The 13,973-nt window shown below is 44.8% G+C and overlaps 1 protein-coding gene across 1 annotated transcript in view; it reads right to left on the bottom strand.

Annotated features, from left to right (window-relative positions):
* LOC138180829 (protein Fe65 homolog) overlaps positions 1-13,973 on the bottom strand; it is a 157,520-nt gene that overhangs the window by 101,584 nt on the left and 41,963 nt on the right. The window contains exon 3 of the mRNA XM_069115064.1: positions 11,323-11,675. Coding sequence (XP_068971165.1) covers positions 11,323-11,614 — 292 coding nt within the window. The 5' untranslated portion in view covers positions 11,615-11,675. The remainder of the gene's footprint in view (positions 1-11,322; positions 11,676-13,973) is intronic.

Raw genomic sequence — 13,973 nt, 5'->3', positions numbered from 1 at the left:
ACAGGGAAATCGCGAATGACAAAAGAGAAAAATAATAGAGAGAAAAGCGAGAGACGAAGAGGGAGAACAGGAAGATGAAAAGGAGAGGAAGGAAGAGTGGCGAAAAGAAATAGGGAGAAACGAGAAATGCGAGGGAGAGGCAGAGGTAGAGGGAGGAGAAAAAAGAAGAGTGCCTGGAGGGTTTGCATATTTTTTTTCATCCATTTAACGATCACCCACCGGTCGTACTCCCTGCAGGCAGCGAGCAGCGGGCGAAGGGGGCAAGGGGCAGGTGTGGATTACGAGGATGTGGCACTTTTTAGCGATGAAAAAAAGTATGTCGCATTAATTAAAAGCGACGCCGACGCTGAACGCAATTACGGGGCTGCGCGACGCGCTGGGTTCATTTGGGGCCTCGCGTTTTCACCGAGCAACCTGTTTTTCGCTTATTTTTGTTCCCTTTTTCTGTTTCCTTACCCCCATCGCAACGTGCTCTTTCCTATTTCTCGGTTCGCATGTCGCAACTTCGGGAAAATCGTGGCACGCTTCTTTGGGAATTATTCCGGCCGAGGGCGGCGCCGTAATTAATGCCTCGATTTAAAACGGAACGTGAAGAATCCTTCGCGCGAATAAAACCGAAACGAATATAAAATCCTGCGCGTGATTCGTCAGTCCCACCTTCGCGTGAAAACGGAGCGGGAACATCGACTTAAACCAGGGCTCGGTTTGTTTTTAACGATCAATCGACCGGTCAGTCGAAGCTATCCGACGATCATAAACCGATCGACGTTGTTCGTCACGTTCGTGACGTTCCTCTACGTTCTTATAGGTTCGCGGACATTCCGTTAAGACGAAGAAAATGAGAGTGGACGCAAGGGTGAAGAACGAGAGAGCAGGGTAGTCACCCCGTAACTGCGAGGGACGTGTTGCCATGCCCTCTGGCAATTTCCGTCCTCGAATTGAAATGTTATTACGTTAGCGACACGTTCCGGTTACCCGCCTACTTCCCTCTTTCTCCTCGCACCCCTTTCTGTCGTTCTTCTCCGTCTTATGTTTCCTGTTGTTCTGTCGCAAATGCGATTTGAAGTCAGTGTTCAACGAAATGGACGAATCCAGGGATGCCAAGAGAAATCAAGGGAGAGTAACGAAGGAACGACGACGAAGGTCTTCCGTAGATTCCGTTCATTCGTCGGGAAAGGAGAACCGAGGAAAATCAACGAAACATCGAATCGTTGATACTGTCTGGTGTCGTCGAATCGCATTTTATCCCCGACCGTCGTTTCGTCGCCGGCTACGACACCGCACTTTTCTAAAATCGAATTAAATCCGTTCGATCGGTCGACCAGCAAAGTCGAAAAGTCTTCCTTGTGCCTTGTACGAGCGAGCATGTCCATTACGCGATCACATATCCGACTGAAAGAGCTCCTCGGGACTCCATTTCGTGTTCTCGCAAAGCAACGGTCCGATACCGAGGAATGCAGCCTGGATATTTCCGCCTGCATTGGTATTTCCGGCTTTCGGTCCGATAAAACGCCAGAGGGGAGATTTGTGCAGACGTCGAACGGGGTAACCAGAATGCAACCTCGCTTCTCGGAAATCGCTGATTCGAATGTCTTCGACATATACCTCCGGCTTCTACGTGAACGGCGGTTTTAACGGCGTACCGCCCCGTAGGAAACTCGACAACCGCCACGCGAACAACGTACCGCCGTCAAGTAGAATAAGACGCACTACGGTCAGACCATGTAGTAACTCAAGCAGCGTCGAGTTATCGGGAATTACGTTATAAATACAACTGTTGTCGATAGAAGACGAAACAAAATTTGCGCGAGGTACGTTTTAATCGAATCTGAGATGCGGAAATCGGTTATCGACGACTCCATTTGGCTATTGTATCGAACAAAACGTCGTTTAGACGTTGGTCGGGACGTATTATTGAAACTAGCACACTCTTGCTATCGAAATACAATGTATCTAAAACCGTTTCAAGATTATCGTGCTTAATACAATTTTCTCGAGTCTGGCATGTTCTTCGTTTTCACAGATAATACTCGCGATGAACGAATTATTGGTATTATGATAATATTTTATATTTAACCACAGAATAACTTTTAGATGCATAGAAGAAAATGACTCGAATTTCGTGCATGTTCGCTGCATTGAAAAGAGAATTTTGACAAGCTTTTCGAATCTATTCCAAACAAAAGGAGTCAGAGAAAGGCCATAAATAGACATTCAATTTTGTATAGATGATATTGCAGGCGAATGACATAATTCTCGGTACGATTTGGATGAAGAATATAAGTGGCAAAACGTTCATAATTAACAAGATCGATCGAAAGTTAGTTAAAATGTTAAAATTGCCATTATCAATGACGAGATAAACGAACTCTGTCACGAGGAGTTCAGATTCGCGTTATCCATCGTAACGACGTTACAGTTAACGTTAAACATTTCTTATTCGATCGATACATTATCAGGAAAATTCTCACAATCGTTACCACATCGATTTCAACGTTTTTCAAATCGCTCTGATGCGAAGCTGTTCTCATATAACGCGATCGTAAATTACGATACATTCGTTCCATCCCTCTTGCATTTCGTTAATCGTCCCTCTTGCTTTGTCCTTTGTCTTTTGTCGCGACATAAATGCTTCGCCTTCGCGGCTGTACGAAACCAATCTGCACGTAAGTACGTATTGTATTACGCCACGAGCCTTTTTTATCCGATGCGTCAAGGCAAAAGTGCCGAAGAGAGATACTAGGGGAGAGGGGCGAACGAAAGGAAAGAGATTCACCGAACGAAGGCAGAGTGTCTCGAAAACAGGAACATTCCGGTGGTTTAATACCGATGGAGCCGTCCATTCGTAACGAAAAGGGGCTGGGGGTTGTATTTTTCACTCTCGTTCCTTTCTTTCTTCATTTTCTCTCTTCTAAATCGGAGTGGATCGGGGGAGGACAAAGAGGCCGAGGAATAAAGAAGAGAAGCATTTTGAACGCAGAAACTTCTGCGAGAGGGAGGCACAGAGAGAGAGGGGGGAGGGGGGGAGGGGGAGAGGGACGGGGAGAGGCGAGACAAGGATACCGGATGACGGAGTCTTCTTAGACAAAAATGAAAAAGAAGATTAAAGGGAAGGGACGACGAGAACGTAAAGATAAGGTGAGCAGGGAAAGAAGGAAGGATGACCAAACCTCGTGACTTTTATTGCAGCCGACCGTGTTAATCCGGACCAGCCATAAATTCATCCGGCGAGAATTGCTTCTTAACCGACGTCATCCCCTTGAGATCCGACAACCTGTCGAAGTCTTAACTAACGTACGTGATCTCCGCTTTTTCTGCGCGAGAACTCCACTCGATGAAAGAAGAACTATTAGATATCCCTGGTTTTATCCGATAAGTTCGTGACCGCGCGAACCTGCCCAAGTAAATCCGCCAGAAGCTACGTAAAATTACCCTTACGTCGAAAACGTAAATGCCCATCGGCTACGCGAACGACAAATATTTAATTACAGCGAGAGATAGTTGATTCGTGGCGTGGCGTAAATGACGAGCTGCCGAGGAAAAAGGCCGGAACGGCTGGAAAAAAGATAAAGGGAAATGGAGGCTTTCAATCTTCCATTCTTCCCATTATCCGTGGCCAACCACTTCGATTCTTCGTGGCTTCTCTCCTATCCCGAGACTAACAGCTAGTACACCGGCCGAATTACACCGGAGGTAATTTCTTTCGAAGGCATTAATTAGCTTGTGTTTTCCGGGGCTATCAATTTGCAACTCCCGCTGCAATTCAAGTACTACGCAAGCTCTGTATCTCGACGAGACCCGTGGTTCTCCTCGCGATCGATATCTGAAGAAATTTCAAGATATCGCGTGCGATTGTTCGGCGTAATACGACGACATTTTATTCGAAAACTTTGTTCCTCTTCAATATCGATATTTATAACATAATTTGATAGGAAACATCAACGAATCCGATTATCCGAACAGTGCGTGCCATAATTATTTCGGATAATCGAGTTTCTGCGCTGGTAGTGTATATGCACATTGGAATTCGCTAGTTCTTAACGCCTTTAAGGAGGTGAATGATCTCCAGAAATCCGATGAAACGTAAATTAAGTTACACTGTGGAGAAAAGGAAAATCGATAGAAAAATAAAATTAGAACGGAGACGCGACAGAATGAGAGCAAGATGAACCTGGAGGACTGACGATGACAACGAAAGCTAGAAGCAGGATGGGTCGGTGAATGGCACTGTGGCTCTCTTAACACTTTGAAAATCTGGCTTGGAAGGGTCCGCGAGCTTGGCTCTTTCCGGATCTCTCGTCAGGGTCGTTTGATATTCACGTACCGTGAGTTTTGAGGGAAACCTTATACACCACTTCGATCCCCCGACAGGACTTTTACGCCGCGTTTCCAAAGCCCCGCGGCAAAACTGGCACGGAACGAGTCTCTTCATCGTGTACATACCCCTATATACCGTATATACCTGTAATCCACGAGGTGCAATTTGCATGCTCGTCCTCGTTTTAAAGCCTACCGGTGATTTCCGGCGTCATAGTTTCCATACAGGCTACGAAAACTCGACCCGAATCCCAAACCTCAACACTTCAGCTATGCTCCTTCGACCGTCTCGTGCCAATGGAAATGATTCTCGCGGAATTAATAAAATATCGTACGCTGGACGTATCGTTGGAATATTTTAAGTGGCGGTACGGCACGCTCTATTTTTCACGAATAAGCGACCCATTCTCGTGTTTTATAAAAAGGAACGTCGCGCGTAAACGTGCGACGCATCGCGACGATGGAAATTTCGATAGAAAATGTTCGTCTCGATCTCAAAGGTGTTGATAACAGATAGAAAACAAAAGAGACAGAGAAAAATCATGAGAGTCTATCGGAGTATTTGTGAACGAGCTGAGAGATTGTTTGCGACGGGGTTTTCCTAGAGATATTGAAATATCGATGTCAACAGCGGAAACGAGAAAAACGACGGTCTACTTTGACGGAACGAAGGAAAAGGCCGAGAATTAGCCGCGAAACGAGCAATGCCGAAAGCACGTGTAGACGGAGTGCTCCGCAGGAAACGAGGTCTTTCCTTTGAATACGCTTAATTGCGAGAACAGTTTCGTTTCCAAGGGGGAGGGCAGACGGTCTGACGAGGAGCACGGAAATGATTAACGACAAAAGGACGTCTCCGTCGGATTTTCCGTGATCGGGATGGAGACGGTCGAACGAAAGAAGAAATAAATCTCGAACGTGAACAAAATGAACGGGACCGTGCAATTACCCTGTGGCTTCGAAACTATCGACGGATTTTCAGTTACCAACGAATAGAAACATTTTAATTATTGATCTACCATTAATTCGTGCCCATTGTGCTTTCTACAATGGGCGAATTTTACCACGGGAATTAAAGATAAGAAGACACGAAGATCGATTGATTCGCGTGGATATTACTAATTTCGAGGTACAGGTGCTTTGACAAACTTTATCGATAAACTCAAGCAGTAAATACTATCCGTCTTCATCCCTCACGGGTTAAACGATCAGGATACGAGGGAGATTTATTTAATGTCCGTTCATTTGAGAAACATCGCGTTCATTATCTACGATCTTCGCCCACGAGCCTTTCAGCCCACAGACCTTATAAAAATTGCAATGTTCGAGCGTTCAAAGGGATAATAAGATCCACGACTATTTCCTGTAAAACAGCGTTGTTACGAAGTACGCGTACAGATTCAACAGTTGTTAGCAATTCGTTGGAAAGATTAAAATTCTTCGAGACAATCTACCCTGGCGAAATATTTCTATCCGACGTCGATTTGGTAGCGAAGGAGGAAATGCAATTGAAAAGTTCTACCTCTGTAGAAAGAGAGGAAGAATTAACGGGATAAATATTTCTTTTAATTAAACGAACACATTCGCGACACGATCGAGAAAATTCGATAACGAAGGACGCCCTTTTTGCCCCGATGAGACGAACCAGCCAAGGAAATTAAGCAGGAGGATGATTTATTCGGTCGATCGAACGAAACAGCGAAGCCAGGCGGAGATTATTCGTTTATTTGGCAAATATCGAGCCCGTAATCTTGGATTCTGGTCCGGAATGGTAGTGGCGTTGCAGCAACCCGGGGAAAAGGAGCGAACACGGCTAGAAAGACAGACGGAAAAAGGAAGAGAGAAAGATCGAAGGGGGAAAAAGGGAGATAAAGGGAGAAGAGTCGAGAGAAAGAAAGAATAGTAGAAACTGGGGGTGGACGAACACCGACGAACGGCGGAGATAGTGAGTGGTTGGTCTGACGCAGCAAACAGAAAATAATACCGCGGCCATTGTTCCCGTTTCGCTTTTCTGTATGTGTCTCGCTTCATTCACTCGCCGCTAACATCGGGGGTCTGTTCTAGGAACCCTTCTCCATTGTCGAGTTTCGCTAGCTCCCTTTTACCTCTCTCATCATTTCCCTTCACCTCTTTCCTTTCTCTTCTCTTCATTATCTCGCGTCTGTCTCATGCATCGCCACGTTGCTTCTTCATCTTTTTTCAACCCACTCGTAACCATCGAGAGTCGTAGTCGTTGTCGAATGGCACACGTATTCCCATATTTTAGACGGCTTCGGAGTGAAGGAGAAGTATCCCCGGCAGATTGAAGCATTTATTCGACACGGAGAAAGGGAGCTGTAATACTTCTTTGTGTCGCGATGCTTTCTCGCCGAATAAATCAATTTTTTTTCGCCCACAGCACAATGCGCTTTCCATGCATCCATTCTTCTTAGTGCTAACGCATTTCCACGTCTTTACAAGCTCGTTCTACACGGTCGCTTATCGAATAGGATTTTTATATCTTCTTTCGCCCAGGGTTGTAACGACGCACAGAGTAACGTAACATAGCGTGTTTACGCGTCTTTCATCTCGTATCACTGTATTATACAGAGCAAATCAATTTTATTAACTCCCATCATGGACAGATATCACGTCTTTCTATGCTTCTGCTACATCAACCGGTGTATTTCGTTTTCACTTTGATCGGTCTCCTGTAGTAAAACGTGTAACCCCATTTACGTGTTCACGTTCAATTCTCGTCAAAGACTGTGATTCCATCTCGTTTCTCAATTTTATCCCCTGCCGAGCTCGACCTCGAATCGCGCGATTGTTTAACCTCGTGAAGGATATATTTATAAATCGACTCTGTCGCGGCTCTTTTGTATGTTTTCTTTTTGTTCTCTCTTCCGCCCCGCGTTTCATTTTTTATTTTTTTATTTACAAAGGTTTGCGTGCGCTCATATTCTATCGTCTCCCTTCGAAGTGGAACGTGGAAAACAAAATGAAACGGGGAGGATAGATTGAAACGTTTATTCAATCGATAGGAAGAGAACAATCTGTCGTTCGAATACATCAGCGAAATGGTATACTCGCTGCTCGACCAAACGAATTAATTTGCCGAGTAATTTCCAATACGTACCGAAAGCATCGATTCGATTTTACTTTCGTTCTTTTTTCTCTCTTATTCCTACTCTGTCCGTTTCGTGTTTACCGTGTTTCCGTCGATTCCTCAGATAATCAAGAAACATGCTTGCGCCGCCCACGATTCCTCGTATTTTCATCAACCAAACGTTATGCCTGGTCGTGACCAACAGACCATTCCGTGTTCAGAAACTGTCAAGGTTTAACTGGTCACTGATAAGAGTAACAAACCCCACGGTTCGATTCAATCTCTCGGAGAGTTTCTTTGGAATCTTGAGATCCGATCGGATTAATTGAAAAATCCAACGTGTACCAGCTATTTTCAACTCTAAATTCACATTTTTATGGGAACAATCGAAGGAATAGAACGTAAATAAAAATCTATTTCATCTCCTACACAGGGTGTGAGTACAAAAATGCTTACGGGATTCATTTTAGACATCAAGAGAATGAATTCGTTCATCTACAATTTCAAATGTTTAAGTATATGGCCCTAATCGCACCCTGTATATTGATCTGATATTTCGTATACTTTTGCATATTACGTGCATTTTATGTTTCTTTGTGCGCTTAAAAATCCCTTAAATGTACAAACATCTCTAATTATTATCAGTCGTTTACAAGGACGAGTGTAAAAGATCTGATAAACGCGATTTTGAAGCTTCTTAGCAGGTAGTTATCCGATTTTTGCTCGGAGTAGCAGAAAGTTAGCGGCAGTTGAATTATGCCACGTGTTCTCATATTCTTCCACAATAAACCGGAAAACCGTTTCTTTTGTGCCTCTGTTCCCGCTCGGTAAATTCGTTCCAGCGAATGTAATATCGCGAGAGGACTTCGAATGAGAATTATTTTTAGCCAGACACGACTACGCGGGTTATTGCCTCTTTGTGCGCGGACCGGCTTAAGGGGAACCAGCAAGCGATGACCGATAAAAGTAGCTCGAAAGCTGGCAAGTTCGATTCAATTTCGACAACTTTCGGCCGCCGTGTGGCGGCAACGCAACGGAGTGTTGTCATCAAACTCGCATCCACTTTGCAGGCTAGAGAGGACGAGTGGTTTTGGAACGGACCACGAAAATCTACTTTCGATGCCCCGAGCTCTCAGTCTCCCAGCCGATGCATTATTCCGTCGAATAAGACGGATGGGGAATAGTATTCCAATTAGGGACGTCTAACGCAGAGCGGACCTTCGATCAGCCCCCATAATAGGCCACGAGTTTGTTACGTGAATTATGCCAAGCTTGTAACTCGTGTATTGTGGTACGTGAGCGAGATCAAAATTTCCTTCGACGATCACCGGAAGTTATCTAGGCGCTCGTATCCTCGAGGCGTTAATCGATCGTCTGATCGAGCGAGGACGCTTTCGTTCTGTTTGATGTTAATTTCTGGGTAATAGGTTTGAACGTGCTGAGAAAACGAGAACTTCAGGTGACTTTCTATTACGAGTGACAGAGTTTTAGGTGATAAAAGAATGCGTAAATGGATTAAATATATAAACGCTTCTATTTGAAGAATAACACCATATTCTTTATGGTCAATTTAATCGTACTAATCGTATTCCTAAGGTAAACAAGATTGGCAAATTGATCAACTTTGTTTTCATCCTATCAAAGTGGAATTTATTCTGCTTTTAATCTACTTGCAACTGTGCTCCATAAGTATAAACTTCAAGAAAGTTTGAAGTAAATGGAAGAAGTGGAAAGACAGAGAAAAAGAGAATACAAAGATATTAGAAGAAATCGCGTTATGTTCCTCAACGACAACCGTGTATTGTGATGTATTGTACTATAATAACTTGGGATTATTGCAGTATATTTAATTATACCTTTGCTTTCATACTGAAACTATATTATGTCTCTACCTTTTCATACTTCCAGGTATATCGTAATAAAAATTCTCACTTTACATGTAACCGGGAAAAGATGGTCTGCTCTTTTCCACTGAAATCGTTTTCTCTCCAACGAATCGCAAAAAAGAAATTACCGTAATCGTCGGCCGTTAGGCAGATAGCGCGACAATAGAGGTATATTATCCTCGGATTAAAAGCGTTCAGAGCAGTAGAAGGTGGAGTGTCGGACAATTTTTACTCGAAAGATCCCGAAGGATCTACGATGATAGTTCATTTTTCTCGGTGGCCACTATCGGAATAGGTTTGAGTCACGAAACGATTTATTAAGATTCCTGAAAGTTCGAAAAGCAGAAGGAAAACCAAAATGCGGGATGTTGCATGGTTCGGTCGAGGTAGCCGAGGTAAGAAGGATGACCCGACTGGGAGAAAGCGGCTTGTCCAGGGGAAGCTTAATACTCCCGCAGAGTCCAGCTAAGGCGAAGTCTGCTTGCACACGTACGAACATAAATCTCATGGCTGGAGGATCGACAAAAATTTTGTTTACAGCTGGACTTGTTGCTTGGAAAATCCAGATTTATAGATCCTATTTCGCGTCGCACATCGGTGTTACTCCTTTCTAGCGTCGAAAGGAAGTTTTCCGGAATGGCGAAACTGCGAAGAATCTCGAAGAAGAATCGACGGAATTAAAAGTCGCGCGCCGACGACAGACGTAATGAACCGAAAGAGCTTGCCAAGAATCACGATCTGTCTGGCTAGAGGAAGCTCCCTGTTAATATAGAACACCCTTAAATTCTCGTCGAGAGACGGAAAGGGAACAACGATAGCGCGGTACATTCGCCCAACGACCCGTTGGGGTCTAAATCTTGATAAACAGCTGCAAAGATTGTTAACGTTCTTCCATTATTTAGAGGAGAGGCCGAGTTCTCGCGAATTCGGAGGACTGGAGGAATGGAAAGAATCGGATGGAAAAGTAAAAAAAAAAAAAAAAAAAGGATGGAGAAGAAGAAAAGAAGTTGGATGCCGGCCAGGCTCCGTGGGTATTCAGGTCTGAATGGTCGATCGCCAAAAAGTCGGATCTTTTATAGGGCTGTGCCGTGAGCGTCGCGAACGTTTTGTCACGAGAATGATTGAAATGCATGAGCCGACTGGAATGTCGCGAGTTAAAATAAACCTACGCCCTATATCTGTGTTTTTCGTCGATTTAAATGGTGCATCGCGAGTCATTCTGCGTCATTTCGCGAAAAAGTTTCTTTCGTTCTAATCGAGATATAATATACGAGCTTGCTGGTGAAATTTGTCAAACGTATTATATACATGTACGTACGTTCTTGGTGCATCAGTCTACAAATCGTGCCAAGAGACCGCGCGAAAAAACGAGAAATATTACAGAGAGTTCTCAGCCAACAGACATATTTACCCATAGTCGCAATCGCGATTCCTACGCCACACTCACTTCTGCCAACGCGCAACTACTTTCGCGATGTCGTCATGCCAGGGTATTGCCCATTAACGCGAAATACGACGCCTTCGTTACCAAGGAATGTTCACTTTCGAAATAGAGCCGTTATAATACCGTGATACTGGTACATCGGATGTTGTTTGTTCGACGTATGTAGAGCGGGCCGGTAAAACCGTGTTCGACCGATTGTTCGACAGAAACGGAATTCAATATACTATTCATATCGAAGCTGGCTCGAGGGATGTTCGTTAAAAGTACGCGCACAAAAGACAAAGAAATCCGGTGTTCCGTGAAAAATCGATTTGATTATAATGCCGAGTTAGAAGTATCCGCGTTTCGATACTCAAAGCGTCTTATTAAAATGCATGCATTTATCGAGAAACGTACCGGGCGTTTAATGGAAAAGATTCTCCTTGACCTAATACTGTTAATTACACACTGACGGATAACTTGTCCTCGTTAAATCGAGAAAACTTGGTCCGTAAGGAAATCGCGACGGTGTTGAAAATCACGAATGAAAAATATCTTCGCGTTTAGATCATGCGTCATTTTCCTAGTAACAAACATAGGCGATTACTCACCGAGAAAGACGTTCTCATCGATGTCGTCGGCGTGCAGGTCGAGGTCAAGGTCGACCGCCCCGTTGGTGGGAGCCTGACGGCTCCTCTTCGCGAGGTCCATCAGTTCGCTTCGATGATCCAGGTGGCCCGTGGCCAGAAGTTCGGCCAACAAGGTCAGATAAGACGAGTTGAGAGAAGTGGGACTGGTAGCACGTAGACAACCCGGCAACCAGAATCCTAAGAGACCGTAGGGAATCACCGGTACCGCTCCGGTACTGACGAAGCCACCGTTCAGGAGTTCGCCGCACAACATAGGTGCAGCGATGACCTCAGCTCCTCCCTCGTGACCTTGGCAACGCCTCGATGCCGACTACCTGCATCAACAGATTCAACGGAGGTCGGATTAAACAAAAGTCGCGAGATTACGCAGTTTAGCCTAGATCGAATAAAAGGGAGAATATAATCGTTTTAAATTGCCACAAGGATCGTTACCCTTCGTCGACTGAAATTTCGTCGCTGTTTCAACCCTTCCACAGAAACGATATCTTATTCGCTTCATCCTTTCGATCTTTACGATCTTACGAATCTTTATCATGAAACGAGAAAGAAGGCAACGAGAAACGTACACGAAGAATATAGCTATTAAAAGAAGAAAAACACCCGAAACGTAGACCGTGTTAAATTGCTCTCGGCTTGCCACGTAACTTAAGGTCGTTACTCTTTCAGCTTCCGACCACGAAACCGAATAATATGCCGTAACGAAAGGCGCTATGCGCCGTTGAGAACAAAACTTGGAGAAACATCTGCATAACAAAAGATTTGGCGTAACACGCTGGACACACCGCGGCTGGAACAATACGATTCTGCACAATTATCGCGAAATGCGCGTAAATTAATGCCACACGCACATATATACGCTATTCAAGCACGTGTGCGAGGCACGAGTATACAATACACACAGACCGATGAGATATGGACCTACGTTATACGAGATAATATTCGGAGGTGGAGCCTGTGCGTTATGTAAAAACGTGCGATGCACTCGACGACTCGTAAAAATCCGCTCGCATCGATTTGTCCGTCACGACACACACGCCTTGGAATTTTATAGAAACGTGCGATCGACGAGAGCGTTTGACAATTCCTTCGTCGACGTGTGGTTCGATCGTAAAGTTTTCAACGGCGAAACAGCCGGAAATTGAACCCACCGGCGCCATCCATTCACGTGCACAAGAATCTTCTATTTCTCGTTGATCTTGCGTGAAAATTTCGAAAGAGCGGAGACGAGGGATCACTTTCACGCGAAATTTACGGGTATTCTCGCGAGAACCAGTCGAGATGCACGATCGAGGGAGAGCCGGTAACGCGGCAGTGGACGGGCGTAAATGGACTGTGACGAAGAGAAAACCAGAAGCGATCCAATAGCAACGGAGACATTCTTCTGGGACCGGCCACTCGCGTTGCTGTTCTGTCGGACTGACGTCACTGGTGAATTGTGCGTGGGTGTGGACACTGGATGATCTCACGTTCGCGGTGCCGCACCAAGAATTTCCTGCAGAGCGCGGCGTTCATTCGTTTAATCGATTCGTATCGTCGATCGTGCGTTATCGCGCGCATAAATCACCCGTTCGAATCGCAGAAAAAGACAACCGAGAAATCGAATGGAACTGCAACGTTTCTGAATCGAAACGCGTAAGGGAGTCTACCGTCGATACACGCGAGGAATACAAAAGGGACACGCGATCGGTAAACTCATTGTGAAAAGAGATTGACTCGCTTACACAATAGTATCGAGAATAGTGTCGCTTGAAACGAAGTGTGTGACGTTGATACGGCCCTGCTTTACTGGCACGCATTTCTTTCAGCGGATCAACCGGAGTGAACCGTAACGGATCAGAAGCGAGAAATACCCAGGGAAATGATCTCCCGTTAATTCGATCGTCTATGTACGAACTATCTGCGACATACATATTTCATGGGAATTCGGATTACATCGCGAGAAATCGTAGTAGAGTTCGAGTTCCAGAAATTCCTGATCGGAATTTCGAACGTGTGTAGCGTGCATTGGCGTAACGCCACGCAGATACACCAAGATCGATTACCAATTTTCAACGAATCTATTTTCGGCAATAATACGCAGATGTTGACTGAATATCCTCTACCTAGTTCCTCTCGTTTCGCGCGTTGTAAATTCAATGTTATTCGAACAAGCGCAGCCGTGTAACACTCCCACGGAAAACAGGAGGAGTCTATCTGCATCGTTCGTTGCTTTGAGAATTACAAGAACTAGAAACGCGTAATACGATTTGCGGCGCCGCTCGACCGAAAACAGACACAGTCGATATCGCAGGTACAATACGCAAACATCGTTTCACGGTCATCTTTTCTTAACGCGACGACAACTTGAAAGACGATTATTATTTGGTTCAAAATCGAGGGAAATGTTCGTGCCACGTAACGACTGTAAGAGATAGAGAGGAAGGGAGAGAACGAGTATTACTAAAGTGATTTAATTTTCCAGAAACACGTGCGCATCGCTACGCTACTGCAAGACGGTGAATCCCAAGCAAGGAAGAACGACCTTTTACGATGCACTATTTTCGCCAAAAAGCATACTGTGCATAGTGCACACGCGAACGGAATATTCTATAGGAGATAACGTTACAAAATCT

The sequence above is a fragment of the Bombus flavifrons genome, chromosome 6, assembly GCF_040668555.2.
Source record: "Bombus flavifrons isolate JBK064 chromosome 6, iyBomFlav1_principal, whole genome shotgun sequence".
In the NCBI taxonomy this organism is placed as follows: Eukaryota; Metazoa; Arthropoda; class Insecta; order Hymenoptera; family Apidae; genus Bombus; species Bombus flavifrons.
This window is presented reverse-complemented; position numbering and strand designations above follow the sequence as displayed.